General features: G+C 37.6%; 1 protein-coding gene across 1 annotated transcript in view; it reads left to right on the top strand.

The window, feature by feature from the left end:
• The first annotated feature begins 4,441 nt into the window (after positions 1–4,441).
• The window catches only part of LOC127639268 (platelet glycoprotein 4-like), a 13,357-nt gene continuing 1,103 nt past the window's right edge, over positions 4,442–16,695 (top strand). The window contains exons 1-11 of the mRNA XM_052121190.1: positions 4,442–4,654; positions 5,617–5,777; positions 6,435–6,579; positions 9,316–9,465; positions 9,705–9,796; positions 9,993–10,042; positions 11,251–11,320; positions 12,991–13,175; positions 14,380–14,498; positions 15,435–15,508; positions 15,625–15,679. Of these exons, the coding sequence (XP_051977150.1) occupies positions 4,532–4,654; positions 5,617–5,777; positions 6,435–6,579; positions 9,316–9,465; positions 9,705–9,796; positions 9,993–10,042; positions 11,251–11,320; positions 12,991–13,175; positions 14,380–14,498; positions 15,435–15,508; positions 15,625–15,679 (1,224 nt within the window). The 5' untranslated portion in view covers positions 4,442–4,531. The remainder of the gene's footprint in view (positions 4,655–5,616; positions 5,778–6,434; positions 6,580–9,315; positions 9,466–9,704; positions 9,797–9,992; positions 10,043–11,250; positions 11,321–12,990; positions 13,176–14,379; positions 14,499–15,434; positions 15,509–15,624; positions 15,680–16,695) is intronic.

Below are 16,695 nucleotides of genomic sequence, written 5' to 3'. Positions count from 1 at the left end.
TTTATTCGGTTCTATATCATATATTCTATTCTTTTATTTTCTAATCTATTCTATTCTAAATCTTGTCATAGTTCCAATGTCAATGTGGGATAACCGATATACGTGCTGATCTACCTATGAAGCTTTCTCGGGAGGATTTTATCAGGACTGTCCTAGGGTAATCGATCAGCATCCGACTATGCGATAGAGTTTCGCACACTGGCCGCTTCCAGCGTCTGGAACGATCATGCTATGTGGGACCTGTTCTTGCAGGGACTTTCTGATACTGTCTAGGATGAGATTTATACTTTGGATCTTCCCCCTCGATTCGGCGATTTGGTGGACCTGGCCATCCAAGTTTATCAATGCCTGACATAGCATCGTGATCATCATCGACATCGCTCTTCGCCCTCTCAGGCTACTGATCTTCACCCACAACCCGCTCCTTCTACCAGATCACCTGACTCTCGTCTCGACTCTGAGCCCATGCAGGTGGGTAGACTTCCGGTGACACATAAGGAAAGGCAGCGGCAGCTTCTAAAATGGTTATGTTTTTCTTGCGGCAGATAGGGTCATCTCTCTACATCATGCCCATTTAAAGGACAATGTTTATCAGTAGTAAAGGGGTTACTGGTGAGTGTGACACCCTTGGACAAAGCCCCTGGACATCGCACACTTCTCTTAGCCCAGCTGCAGAATGGAACGCACAGTCATAACATTTCGTCTTTGGTGGATTCCGATGCCAAAAGGGAATTTCATTGACACAGACTTGGCTTAAAATGGTGACAAACCAGGGTCTGATTGGATGAGCCAATCACCACTCACACACTTAGTGGCATGCCCCATCAGTCATCACCCATTCCACGAAGCCAATCACCTTTGTCTCCGTTCTGAACAGTTGTCCTTCTATCTCACACTCTCCACATTGACCCAGTTGTGCTGGGACACTCTGGTTGGTAACGCACAACCCACACATAGATTGGGCAACCAACACAGTCCATGCTTGGAGCTCTTTTTTTTCTACACTATGTTTTAACTCTGCTATCTCCCCTGTCCAGTCTTGTGTTTCGTTGCAGGATGAGCCGGCGGAATTGTCTAGAGTACCGTTGGCGTATCACGACTTGAAGGCGGTGTTCAGCCGGTCCCACGCTGTGATTCTCCCTCCTCATCGCCAGTACAACTGTGCTATAGAATTGCTTCCTGGCACCTCTCCTCTTCGAGGACATCTGTATTCACTCCCGGCTCCCCAGAGGTAGGTCATGAACTGGTATATATGTGATTCTTTAGCAGCTGGTCTCATCCACCCTTCCTCATCGCCCGCAGGCTCGCTTAGACCCTGCATAGATTATCGGGGGCTGAATAACATCATGGTGATGAACCGTTATCCTTTGCCATTGATGTCCACAGCCTTCAAACTCTTGCAGGGGACATCCATCTTTACGAAGTTGGACCTATGCAACGCTTATCACCTGTCCATAACAGGAAGGGGTGTGAGTGGAAGATGGCATTTAACACCTATGGTTCCTTTTGAATATTTGGATTGGTCAACGCTCCTGCCGTCTTCAATGGACTTGACGTGCTTAGAGACATGGTTGATCGTTTTGTTTTTGATTATCTTGATGATATTCTGTTCTTCTCCCAGAATGTGGAGGACCATGTGCAGCACGTCAGGCAGGTGCTTCAGGAGCTGTTGGAGTATCAGCTGTTTGTCAAGGCGGAGAAGTGCATTTTTCATGCACAGTTGGTTCCATTCAAGGGGTCCATATTTTCATCTGAGGGAGTGCGTATGGACCCGGACAAGGTTAAAGCCATGTCTGAGTGGCCAACCCCAGATTATGCCAAGGCATTGCAGAGGTTTCTGGGGTTCGCCAACAGAGGTTTATAAGAAATTATAGCCAACTTGCCATGCCCCTGGTGGATCTCACCTCCACGCCCACTGACTTTTGTTGGTCTCCTCAGGCAGAAGGAGACCTAAACTTAAAGAGCCACTGTACCTATTTTAATTACCTCCGACCCTGCTAGTCAGTTCGTAGTGGAGGTGGATGCGTCTGAGGTCGGTATTAGTGCGGTCCTCTCACAGCGCTCTCCCGCAGATGAAATGATGCATCCCTGTGCATTCTTTTTGCACCGCTTAACACCGGCAGAATGGAATTATGACATTGGTAACCTTGAATTACTGGCTGTCAGTTTGGCCTTGGTCGAGCGGCATCATTGGTTAGAGGGTTTGGGATACCTTTCGTGGTTTGGACTGATCACAAGAACCTGGAATACATCCGTAGCATTAAATGTGTTAATTCTAGGCAGGTTTGCTGGGCATTGTATTTCACACATTTTGATTTCAGCCTGTCGTATCACCCGGGCTCCAAATGAATTAAATGGAGACCTCCACTGTCCTAGTGGATACCATCCTCCCTGCCCCTCGAATGGTGGGCATGGTATCCTGGGAGGTAGAGGCTAAAGTCTACTCTGCGCTATGTAACACCGCGCCCCCTGCCACATGCCCAGCGGGTAAGCTGTTTGTTCTCCGATCAGTTCAAACACACGTCCTTTAGCCTGCCACGCAGGGGGCTATCATTCACCAATTTTTGGCCATTTGTCCAGTTTGTGCAACTAATAAGACCTCCTGTAACCTCCCGGGAAATTTGCTCCAACCGCTGCCAGTTTGAAACTGGTCTCCCCCTCCCATGGCAACATAGTAGTTTTGAATGTAGTGGACCGGTTCTCAAAGGCGGCTCATTTCATTCCCCTCCCCAAATTAACCTCAGCGAGCGAGACAGTGGTAGGGGGTCATTAATCACATATTCTGCATCCATAGCCTCCGGGTCGACGTGGCTTCTGACAAAGACCCCCAGTTTGTGTCATGTTTTTTGTTATAGTTCTGGTTCCACCCCCAGACAAATGGGCAAGCGAGTCGAGCTAACCAAAATCTGGAAAAGACCCTGCGATGTATGGCCTCCCTTAACCCTTCTTCTTGGAGTGAAAGTTTAGTTTGGGTCGAGTATGACCATAAGTAGTTGCTGTCATTGTCAACAGGGTTTCCATTGTAGCCTCGGCTACCAGCCACATCTGTTTCTCTTTTTATCGGACCATATCCCATCGCCATCAGTCCGGTAGCGGTCTGCCTCAACGTACCACCTCACCTCCGTCACATTCATCCCATCTTTCACGTTTCCAAAATTAAACCAGAATTTGCTCCCCATCACTTTCGTCCCGCTCGCCCATTCCACCTGCTTCTCACTGATTGCACTCCCTACTTATTCCTTGTGTTTTCCCTCTCTCTTTGCCAGTTACTTGTTTGCTGTCAAGTGTTAACCATGTGCTCTTGTCTAGTTGGTGATTGCTTGTGGGTGTGTTGGTTGGTCTCTAGAGGTGTGGTTACCTGCCTGTTCACTATCGCCTTCACCTTTGCCAGTATAGTTGCGCAGTTCCCTTGGAGAGGCCAATCCTCAACCTCTGCCCGCATTTCAGGGGAGAATCTCGTCTGGGCTTTGCTTCGCATCACACAAGCTTCAACAGACTCTGCTCACTGCATCCAATGCCGGATGCGCTTGTCCTCATTTACAAGACTGTTGTTAATAAACTTGTTGAAATGTTTCTTTCTGCATTTGGGTCCCTTTTTCTCCCCTCACCCTCTGACAGATCTATTCTATGTCTTATATTTATATTTATTCTATTCTATATGTCAGTGCTATTCTATTCTAAATCTTAGATTAATTGAATTTTACATTTTAGATTTTTTTCAATTGTTTTCTATTCCATTCTACTGTATATGTGACTTTTTTCTATACTATATTATTATACTATAACTTTTACTAAAAGTTATTGATTTATTTCATTCTATATCATAGATTACCTTTATTCTATTCTTAATCTTAATTAAATATATTCTACTCTATTCTAAATCTTACTTTACATTTTTTTCAGTTCTATGTCAGATCTATTCTGTTATATTCTATTCTGTTGTGTATGTTAATGTTGTTCTATATTCTACTATAATGTTCCAAATGTTACATTTATTCGATTTAATATAATAGATTGCCTTCTATTCCATTATAAATCTCAAAACTATTCTACTCTAGGTCTTACTTTAATATGTGTTAAATTCTGAAATGCCAGATCTATTCTATTTTAAATCTTGTATTTACAATATTCAGAATTTTGGATTTATTCTATTGATTTCTAGTCTATTGAAAACATATCTATTGTTACTTTTAATCAACACCATACTTTTTTATTCCATTCCAAAAGTTGCATTTATTCTATTCTATTCTATTCTATTGAGTTTGAACTAACAAAAAACAAACAATTTTATCTGTCTGTACTGATTGTGATACTGGTGCTGGCTTCATTATTGTGTGCAATTCGCCCGCTCCCCGCCCAGTAGTGCACTATCACGTGGGTCAGGTCTCCGAGTTTATTACTCACGACTTGAGTACTCTATCTTCTCCTTTATGACCTTCGATCCTTAACACTTATATAATTCCAAGGACAACATAATGCTGGTACCCAATGCTATGCCGATCAGTGTTGGTGCAAGCTGCCACTCGACATCATGACCTGCTGTGACCAGAGATGTGGGCTCATCACAGGGATGGTGCTGGGTGCACTGATCGCCGTGCTTGGGGGCATTCTTATCCCTGTGGGTGATCTTTTTATTAAGAACACGGTGAACAAGGTAAGACGTCGGTTTCAAATCAATATTCATCGCGCCTTATTATGTAGATGGATTTATTTAATGATGTGATTTGAGAACACAACTTTATTTATTACAAATTATTACAGTGCAAAAAAAACAAAAAAAGTGTTTCGGCTGTTATCAACATCTTTACAGTAGGCCAAGCAGTATAATATTATCAACTAAATATAATGAAAGTAGATTTAAGTAAAAGTTTGAACTGTGTTCTCGGGACAAGGTTATATTTAATAAAGATCAGGTTGGAGCATGTTGATACATTACTGTTGGTGCAAGTTGCCATGTTTTATACAGGAAGTTGATTTATTAAAATTTCTGTTGGCCAAAATAATTACCTTTGACATTTTTACATTTTTTTTTAACTTTAGACAGTACTTTATATTTAAAGAATAAGTGTTAAGAAATGGCAGGTTGCCTGTGTGACAACCTTCCCACCATTGGGACAAAATGTCAACATATGCATATCTAATCTTTTTCCTGGGCATTATCAGCGAGAATGGTTTTAAGGTTTGACGGTATGCATCTATACAGACAGTAAATAAATAAAAATAAAAGAATTGGGTGGAGTAAAAGGCTTTATAAAATTGATATTTAGAGCTTTGCTGTAGCTACATTTGTACGCTTTAACCTAGAACTAAAGCATTTGGTTTTCATTTATTTTGCAAATACATTTGACAGGTTTAGCATTCAGCTGAAAAAAAGAATAGATAAGCTGGTTTAAGCTGGTTGGCAAACTGGACTGGTCAAAAACCCCACAAAAAAACCTAAAAACAGCCATCTGACCAGTCTGATCCTGTTGGGAGACTGGAAGACCAGTTTGGACTGGTTTGAGCTATTATTGTCCTGCAGGATGAGCAGAAATAGTGATAAATATACTGTAGAAATATAAATGATACATTTCTGTATAAAATATTATATAAAATGAATATTTTCTGTCTCTACAGGAAGTGGTGTTAGAAAATGGGACTTTGGCTTTTGACACCTGGACATCAGTGGACATTTCAGTGTACAGGCAGTTCTGGATATATGATGTGCAGAACCCTGATGATGTTCTGGCTCAAGGGGCAAAACCGAAACTTGCACAGAAAGGACCATACACGTACAAGTAAGGCCTGCCTCCTACAGTTCGTGTGGCCTTATAGATAGACATCTGCATACACGCTAACTTCAAACTTATGATAAGGTGTACATTTTTATTTTTATCTCAAATATACTTGAATCTCTGCAAATTCACTTATTTGTCTATTTGTGAAAGTGCCTGTGATGGGTAAAACTGACATCATGAGATTCCCACCTTTTCAGCTACCTGAAACAAAAGCATCTTGCAACCAAAGCATAAATCATTATTACCTACCTCTCAGAATACTGCTTAAAGAATAAACAATATAAACATAATACACTTTGAGCTAGTGGCCTTGTTCATAGTGGTTTGCCATGCTGTTGAAAACTAGCCATTTATTCCTAGTATGATGACAAGGAAAAGTTTATGCTATGGGATGATGCTTATCGAAACGTTATCTATTTTATCTAATCAAGTTTATAATAGTTTGTAATAAACTGTTAACAGAAATGTGATTATTGCCATTCTCATTTAATCTATACCTCCTCAAAAGAATAGTTTGCCAAAAAAAGGACTACAAAAGGCTACAAAAAAAATGACCATAAAAGCCCCTTTTGTTGTTGCCATTTTGAGCAACTAAATGTAAATACTGTATTTCTAATAAGCTGTTTCCTCACTTTCACCCTCTCTCTCTTCTTCTAGGACTCGTTACATTCCCAAAACAAATATCACATTCAATGATAACTACACCGTGTCCTTCGTGCTGGAGGCGGGTGCAATCTTTGAGCCAAGCATGTCAGTTGGTTCAGAAGAGGACGTTTTCACAACTCTTAACCTAGCTGTAGCAGTACGTATTTCAACACAACCATACAATCGCTTTGTCTCTTTTCCACTCTCTGCATCAACATATTATATTTTGATTTGATGTCATATTCCTCAAATTACTTTTAAAGTCACCATAGGTAAAATGCTCTATCACTGCTTCTCAGTTCTCATCGCCTCTGTCTCATGTTCATGTTCATATTTATTGACAGGGTTGGGGAGTAACGTAGTACATGTAACAGGATTACATATTTAAAATACAAAATATATGTAACTGTATTCCACTACAGTTACAATTTAAATAAATGGTCATTAGGATACAGTTACATTCAAAAAGTATTTTGATTACTGAAGATTACTTTGCATTTTATTGTCATTTGTTTCATTTAATATTTAGTCCTTTGAGATGGAAAACATTTATACATATAAATGATAAAACAAGTGAAAATATCTTCCAGTGCTGAAGAAGTAATCCAAAGTATTTAGAAAATGTTACTAACTACCTTGAGTATTCTTATGGAATACGTTACAAATGATGTTTTACAGCATGTATTCTGTAATCTGTAGTGGAATACATTTCTAAAGTAACCCTCCCAACCCTGTTTATTGATTAGTGCTTTTATTCATAATGGGCATTGATGTACAGTCAGATGAAATGCTGTTTAGGTAAACTCGTGTGCACCAGAAAGTATTTGGACACTCAAGTCAAACTTGGCAAAATACCAAGAGTAGTTGAGTGAGACATATTGCTTTTATACAACAGTTTTACAAATAAGCAAATAATATTCAGTAATTAAAGATTCAGTATTAAATAACTAAAGTTTCAGACAAAAAATGGTCATTTAGTTTGTACATTTGAACTAGTTGGGTTTCGGTGGTAAATACATGCGTGTATTTGAACACATCATTACAGTAAACAAATCATTCTTGTTCACTTCCAATGTTTGGGAGTCAATGATTGAATGACTCACTATTCACTATTTGTTGCCACCTACTGGCGTAAATATGCTATCTGCAGAAATGGTAACTGAACGAATCAGTGAATGAAATCAACATGAAAGAATAATCATAATTACATTACTATTTGGAAGCCACAAACATGGAGAAGTGGAGTGATATAAATTAGAGGATATCAAACTTTATATCAGCGCTTTTGGAACACCGTTCATTGAAATTCAAGAACTGGAACTAACTGTTAAATATATATATACACACTCACCTAAAGGATTATTAGGAACACCTGTTCAATTTCTCATTAATGCAATTATCTAATCAACCAATCACATGGCAGTTGCTTCAATGCATTTAGGGGTGTGGTCCTGGTCAAGACAATCTCCTGAACTCCAAACTGAATGTCAGAATGGGAAAGAAAGGTGATTTAAGCAATTTTGAGCGTGGCATGGTTGTTGGTGCCAGACGGGCCATCTGAGTATTTCACAATCTGCTCAGTTACTGGGATTTTCACGCACAACCATTTCTAGGGTTTACAAAGAATGGTGTGAAAAGGGAAAAACATCCAGTATGCGGCAGTCCTGTGGGCGAAAATGTCTTGTTGATGCTAGAGGTCAGAGGAGAATGGGCCGACTGATTCAAGCTGATAGAAGAGCAACTTTGCCTGAAATAACCACTCGTTACAACCGAGGTATGCAGCAAAGCATTTGTAAAGCCACAACACGCACAACCTTGAGGCGGATGGGCTACAACAGCAGAAGACCCCACCGGGTACCACTCATCTCCACTACAAATAGGAAAAAGAGGCTACAATTTGCAAGAGCTCACCAAAATTGGACAGTTGAAGACTGGAAAAATGTTGCCTGGTCTGATGAGTCTCGATTTCTGTTGAGAGATTCAGATGGTAGAGTCAGAATTTGGCGTAAACAGAATGAGAACATGGATCCATCATGCCTTGTTACCACTGTGCAGGCTGGTGGTGGTGGTGTAATGGTGTGGGGGATGTTTTCTTGGCACACTTTAGGCCCCTTAGTGCCAATTGGGCATCGTTTAAATGCCACGGCCTACCTGAGCATTGTTTCTGACCATGTCCATCCCTTTATGGCCACCATGTACCCATCCTCTGATGGCTACTTCCAGCAGGATAATGCACCATGTCACAAAGCTCGAATCATTTCAAATTGGTTTCTTGAACATGACAATGAGTTCACTGTACTAAAATGGCCCCCACAGTCACCAGATCTCAACCCAATAGAGCATCTTTGGGATGTGGTGGAACGGGAGCTTCGTGCCCTGGATGTGCATCCCACAAATCTCCATCAACTGCAAGATGCTATCCTATCAATATGGGCCAACATTTCTAAAGAATGCTTTCAGCACCTTGTTGAATCAATGCCACGTAGAATTAAGGCAGTTCTGAAGGCGAAAGGGGGTCAAACACAGTATTAGTATGGTGTTCCTAATAATCCTTTAGGTGAGTGTATATCTACACACACACACACAGAGTATAAAAGATTCAAGAAAAGTAAGTTAGTTGTTAAACATTTCTAAACTTGTTTATTTTCCTATGCCACTTCATTTAATATTTTGTTTCTAATTCAATGACATTCATACATATTAATTTTGACTTATGTACTCAAATACTTTTTGGGGACACTGCAAAGTTTTAAACTTTAGAATACAAATAAACTTGAATATAGTTGATTCCATGATTTTACAGTACTCATCAGTCTGCTGAATTTTATGACAAGTTATGGTTGTGTAATTGTGCTGTGATTTACTTTATCAATTCTCTATTCTTCTCTTTCAGGGTCTCTATGGTTCTTTTGATCACAAGTTGGCAAATGTGCTTATAAATATGTTCATTGCCTCGCTCTTCCAGAAGAGGACTGTTAGGGAACTTTTGTGGGGATACAGAGAACCAATGTTGAACATGACGATGCTTGGAGTTTTCTATCCAGTAAGGATGACAGCTTTTGGCAGCATTCACATGCTCATTCACCTTTAAAGCTATAGATAGCCTCAGCATTCTCAAGTGTACATATTTTTAAACTTTCACTTTCAAAAGAGAAAATGAGAAAATTATATATACATCCATATATAAAACCATATGCACCCATATTTAAAAGTGTGCAGGAAACAATTGTGTAAATATTATTTTAATCATGTTCAAATATTAAAAATCATTGTATTTTTTAGTACAATGGCACCACCGATGGACCTTACACTGTATTTACAGGCAAAGATGATGTCAATAACGTAGCCATGATTGATCGCTGGCAGGGTGAAAAGTAAGTGTGTGTTACATTAGCATGAAAAATGTCAAGTGATATCCATTATATTTGATTTACATTTGCTAATATAACTACTTAGAAAAGTGTTCCTACTTATTCTTAACCTAACATTAACCAGACTAACATAAAAAATATATATATATATATATATCTCTTTTAAAAAACATCACTAACCAATGCTAATGTTGTACAGATCTGTGAGTTACTGGGATGACACTTATTGCAACATGATCAACGGAACAGGCAAGTTTACCTCTTAGCTATAACATTAAAAACATCTTACACCAATTATAAAGAATCTGAAGCAGGTACTGGATGATACATTATGAAGAAGAATAGAATCCATCTGTACAGTCACACCACAGTTTGAGGAAAACAGCTTTTTTCTAACCTTATAACACCAAATGTTTCAGAGCATAATATCACATGACATATCTTTGTTTATGAGTCTTCATTTTGTTCAAAGATCCAAGAAAGAATAATTCACCGATAAATGATAAGTCTGTTATCATTTACTGACCCTCCTTCATTCTAATCCTGTATGATTTTCTTTCTCCCATGGAACATGATTTTGTATTATATTATTTCAGTGGAGCTATTTTGCAGAATGTCCTGGCTGCTATTTTCCATACAATGAAAGTGAATGGAGACTAGGGCTGTTGAGCTCAAAAAAACACTGTCAAACTATTATAAATGTATTCCATACAACTAAAGCACTAAATTGCAAGTCTACCGAAGCTATGCAATAGTTTTGTGTGAGGAATATTTGGGAATGTAAGCATTTATTCGCTGTAAATCTTCCTTTCTGACGTAGATCTCAAATCTCATTTGCTCTTCCACTTCAATTCAAACTTGATGCGTCACATTCATTTACAAGACATGCGAGACGCAATGTTGTTTGCCATCATTGACTTCAATCCTAGTGTGACACGTCATGATGCAGATGCACTAATAATGAAGACGCAAATGCAAATGAGACTCGAGAGCTGCACGGAAGGGGACATTTTCTGCCAAATTCTGCTAAATAACTCATTTTGTGTTCCACAGAAGAATGTAAATCAGGTTTGGAACAACATTAGGCTGAGTAAATGATGACAGAATGTATCCCTTTAAGGCAAGACATGTGGATTAGTGTTAGGGCATTACAACTATTATTACTAAAGATCTGTGCACTGTTTTTTCATATACGTTGTGCAGTTGACATATGCAAGTATGTGACTTCTGTTCCAAAGCTGTTATTACACTACAAATGGATGTGTCTCAGAAAGAAAAAGCACACTCATGTTTTTTTATCTGGTTTAATTATTAATGATCTTTTGACATTAAGCCCTTTATTGTGCATTTGGCCTTTAGCATTTCTCCAAGGCAACCATTTGTTTTAGGGTTTCTGTTATTAAGTTCTACAATGCTATTTTCAGTTATTATTCACAATTGTGTTTATTTGTCTACAGATGGTGCTTCCTTCCCTCCATTCCTAGACAAGAAAAAACCTCTGGAATTCTTCTCCCCTGACATATGCAGGTATTTTACAGTCAATTTTATGACTGGTGGTAAAATTTAAAACACATGAGCAGTCTTTTCATAATCTAGTGATTAAAGTCCCTTTTTTCCATGCAGGTTCATGTTTGTGTGAAGAGCAGAGACATGGACTTTCATATATTTGCATCTAATTAGGTCTGATCTTGAATCCTGATGTTTAGATATGATATGCACAACCCTTTCATGTGTCTTGAGTCCACTATCTATCATTATATGATATCATCTGTGACATAAGCCATAGCTACAGGAGATGAAAGGGAGAAAGAGTCTGTGCTTTAGCACTTTTTTTCACACTGTCACATGATTAGTGATACAAATGTATTAGAGACATGAGTCTTGAGGCTTTTGAAATATATATATTTTTCTCATACTTCATTCATGCATATACAGCGGCCCCCAAAAGTATTTTGACACTTTAAGTGCACTTAAAAATGTATGAATGACATTACATTAGATACCAAATGCCATTTATTTGAAGGAAAGATATAGTAGCACACGTATCAAGCAACAAATTTCACAGAAGATGTTTGTCAGGCTTTTAATTATAAGACAATAGACTGGTCCTGAAATGTTAGTGGAACATGTCCATATTTGAGATGACAATTAGATGAACTTCACCTGTGGTTACTTTGCTAAGACACCTGTGTGAATTAATACATGCATACTTTTGTCCTTCCGGTCATTTTTGACCCGTACTGAAAACCATTCAAAATGCATAAATTCCTGTTTAGTGTAAAACCTAACCATACATTTTTTTTTTATTGTGGTCCCAAAGTTTGAATGATACTACATTCTGAAAATTTTAAAGATTAAAATTTTTTAATCCAAATTTGATTCATAGATGTAAAAAAAACTATTTAAAACTGTAAAACATCCAGAAAGTCCAAAAGGTCAAAACTGGGACTGTTACAACAATAGAAGGAACTATTTGTTGTCCAATTGTTACTCTTAATTTTATACCAAAAGGTGTTTTTGATGGTCTTGACAGTGTCACAACATTTAGTTCCAGTACCAAAAACTATGCTGTATTTATAACGTATTCTTTACCTGTCCCGGGTCAAAAATGACCCTAAGACAATAGGAGGGTTAAGTGTGACTTAAGTGTCCAAATGCTTTTTCGAGCTAATGTATATTGACATTGCTAAGCTTGGAATGCCTTTTGACACCCATGGCATTTTCCTTTCTTCTTTAATGAATAAGTATAAGAAGCTTTGTAAACAATCTACTTGAATTGGAGATCTACATGTACTTGAATGGGGAAAGACCGAAATCGACAAAACTGTTGGTTTACAAGATTACGATTAGATGTGTAATAAAAGATGTGTAATCAACAATAATATGCAACAGCATTGGTCTCATGAATAGTGCATCTTTACTTAAAATCAATCAAACAACAAATGTATGTGTGGCCAAGAGTAAACAAACACTATCAGATAGTTGACTGTCTCTTTTACCTGTAAAGCTGTAGTGACATTTCTACGGCCACCATATTGAACGGTATGATTTCTCCAATTCGTTTTTCAACAAGTGATCTTCTCCACATTTATTGTTTCTGATTCCTCATTCCACATCTCTATATCTTCAGAAATATTTGGTTTACATATTTTGCTGCAACAAATGCATTTGAAATGAACACCATGCTTGTCTTCTAGGTCAATATCTACTGTGTATGACAGCACTATAGATCTGAAGGGGATCAATGTGTATCGGTACAAACTGCCTGCCGAGGCTCTGGCATCTCCAGCGGACAACCCAGATAACCAGTGCTATTGTACAAACAATGTGACAACCAATGGCTGCACTATGGCAGGACTTCTCGACGTCACATCCTGTAGAGGTTGGTGTCCCATCACTTGTTTAACCCTCTGTCCCCTCATATTAAATTAAGCAGTGAGGTATGAGAGGCAGTGCTTTATTTTGAAAACAGTCACTGGTAAAGGGTGCTGTGAGCTACAGTGAATTACATCAGTGGCCTTGATTTGAGTAGCCTTGGGTTAGGACATAATAAACATATTAAGGACACAAATTATTTTTAAACATTATTTTAGGAAGCAAATTGATATTTAATTTCTTTAAAGGAATAGTTCACCCAAAAACGAAAATTCTCTCATCATTTACTCACCCTCATGCCATCCCAGATGTGTATGACTTTCTTTCTTCTGAAGAGCACAAATGAAGATTTTTAGAAGAATACTTCAGCTCCATAGGTCAATACAATGCAAATGAATGGTGACCAGAAATTTGAAGGTCCAAAAATCACATAAAGGCAGCACAAAAGTAATCCATAAGACTCCAGTAGTTATATCCATGTCTTCAGAAGTGATTTGATAAATGTAGGTGAGATCAATGTTTAAGTCCTTTTTACTCTTAATTCTATTCCTTGCACAGTAGTGGGTGATATGCACAAGGAATGTGAATCGGCAAAAAAAGAAAAAAAGAAAGAAGAATATGGAGGTGAAAGTGAAAGTGCAGATTTATAGTAAAAACTATCATATCTCTTCAGAAGACATGGATTAAACCACTGGAATCATAATGATTACTTTTATGATGCTTAATGTGCATTTTGGACCTTCAAAGTTCTGGTCACCATTCACTTGCATTGCGATACCAACAGAGCTGAAATGTTCCTCTACAAATCTTCATTTGTTTTCTGCAGAACTTAAAAATACAAATTAATTCATGGTGAATGTGGGAACTACTGAAGCAAATGTGAGTTGAATGTTTTACCATCACCCCACGCTGTGTAAGTATGCCCGTTATTTGAGATATAAGTGTTGAATTGATTTTAGCAAATGTGCTAAAGCTAGCAGCAACACGTGGCGTGTGTTTGAAACATTGCTTCCTTCATACACTTTTTAATACACTTTGAAAATTCATACACTAGATGGCCGAGTTTAGTGACGGTAGAGCATAGTGTATCATTTGAGACACAGCTAATATTCTGTATTTTAGCATAGCTGAATTGCCAAAATAAATTGTTCTTATAGTATGTTCTTATGTACTCCTAGTTAATAAGTGAACGTTTGTGAACTTGCCCACAGGAATTCCAGTGTACATCTCTCTACCCCACTTCCTCTATGCCAGTGAAGATGTTCTGCAGGGAGTGGAGGGACTGAGCCCGAACTTTGATGAGCACTCCATATTTATGGACGTGGAACCAGTGAGGAACCATTTTACCTTTAGATGCACAAGCCACTATTTCTAAATGCACTTAAAAGGCATTCAACAAGTATAGTTTCTAGATTTGCTTTATGATAAAATATGAGATAATAGGCTTTTCATCATCACTATTACTATTTTCACAAACCCAAAATTCTAAGTTGTAACAAGTTGTTTTCGTGTCATGGACATACAATACCTCAAGTGACGCAGCTAGTTGAGGAGAGGTGTGCTGTTACTTTTCTAAGCGATAGGACCTTACTTCTACTAGACAACAAGAAATTATGATACAAAGTGAATTTTCTTGTTAAAAAATATGATCGTGTCTGATAACGTGCATGTAAAATGGCTAGAAATAGCATTTTAGCTTAGCATAAAGCTAACAATTTACACAAGGTTTCAAACGTACTTCTCTGTCTGCTTGTATGAATGTAACACATCATAAGAAAGTGTTTCACCGCTGTTCAAATGCACGTTGGATCGTATCATTTATATGTATAAATGTTTTCCATCTGAAAGGACTAAATATTAAATGAAACAAATGACAATAAAATGCAAAGTAATCTCATCAGTAATCAAAACACTTATTGAATTTAACTGTATTTTAATTACCATTGTAACTGTAATGGAATAATGTTACTTATATTTTGTATTTTAAATACGTAATCCCGTTACATGTGTTTCGTTACTCCCCAACCCTGCCAGTAAGTTACCACCTGACAACCACCCAAAACACCCTAGCATCATGGCGGCGGGCAAACACCATCCCAGCTTTCATTTAGAAAATTTAAAATCTAGTTTCAATGTCCACAGAAAATGCCTAAATTTTGTTTTATATTATCCTAAAAATATGTTGGAAAATATTTATTTACATCCGTAAATTTGCTTTAATTTAAATATACCACAAGGAATTGATTACGTTTTGTCATTTTTTTAGATTACAGGGTTCACTCTGAGATTTGCAAAGAGGCTTCAACTCAACATGTTTTACGGCCCATCGAAGGACATCTTGTATGTAAACAGACATCAAATATTGTCATGAATGTACCTTGCTACATACATATCCAACCTAACATGAAGTCTTGTCTCTCTCTCTCTCTCTCTCTCTCTCTCTCTCTCTCTCTCAGAATTTTGAACAATATCACAAAAAACACAGTCTTCCCTATTTTGTGGGTGAATGAGGTTAGTGACAATGAAATACTACTTCAACTAAATCATTTAAGAGTAACTGAAGCAAATATGTCCAAATAAAGCACTTAGTTCCAAATAAAGCAAATAGGTCCAAATAAAGTACTTATTTCCAACTTTACCTTATTAGTCCCAATAAAGTACGTACTGTAGTTCCAAATAAACCATATTGGTGCAAATAAAGCAAATTAGTCCAAATAAAACACTTAATTCCATCTAAAACATATTGGTCCAAATAAAGCAAGTAGGTCCAAATAAAATACTTAGTCCAAACTAAACCATATTGATCCAAATAAAGCACTGAGTTCCAACCACACCATAGAGGTCCAAATAAAGTACTTAAAGTACTTAGTTCCAGTTAAACTGTACTGGTCCAAATAAAGCAAATAGATCCAAATAAAGTACTTATTTAAAACAAAACCATATTGGTCCAAATAAAGCACTTAGTTCCAAATAAACCATATTGATCCAAATAAAGTTCTTATTTATGATTAAACCATATTGGTCCAAATAAAGCAAGTAGGTCCAAATAAAATACTTAGTCCAAACTAAACCATATTGATCCAAATAAAGCACTGAGTTCCAAATAAACCATATTGATTCAAATAATGTTCTTATTTACGACTAAACCATATTGGTCCAAAAAAAACATATTGGTACAAATAGGTCAAAAAAAAAAAAAACTTAGTTCAAAATAAAGCAAATAGGTCCAAATAAAGCACTTAGTTCCAACTAAAACATACTGGTCCAAATTAAGTAGGCCTACTTATTTACAATTAAACCATATTTGTCCAAATAAAGTACTTAGTTCCAACTAAACCATATTTGTACAAACCATAAAAGTACTTATTTACAATTAAACCATATTGGTCCAAATAAAGTACTGAGTTCCAACCACACCATAGAGGTCCAAATAAAGTACTTAAAGTACTTAGTTCCAGTTAAACTGTACTGGTCCAAATAAAGCAAATAGGTCCAAATAAAGTACTTATTTACAATTAAACCATATT

This window comes from Xyrauchen texanus, chromosome 47 (genome assembly GCF_025860055.1).
Source record: "Xyrauchen texanus isolate HMW12.3.18 chromosome 47, RBS_HiC_50CHRs, whole genome shotgun sequence".
Taxonomy (NCBI): Eukaryota; Metazoa; Chordata; class Actinopteri; order Cypriniformes; family Catostomidae; genus Xyrauchen; species Xyrauchen texanus.
This window is presented reverse-complemented; position numbering and strand designations above follow the sequence as displayed.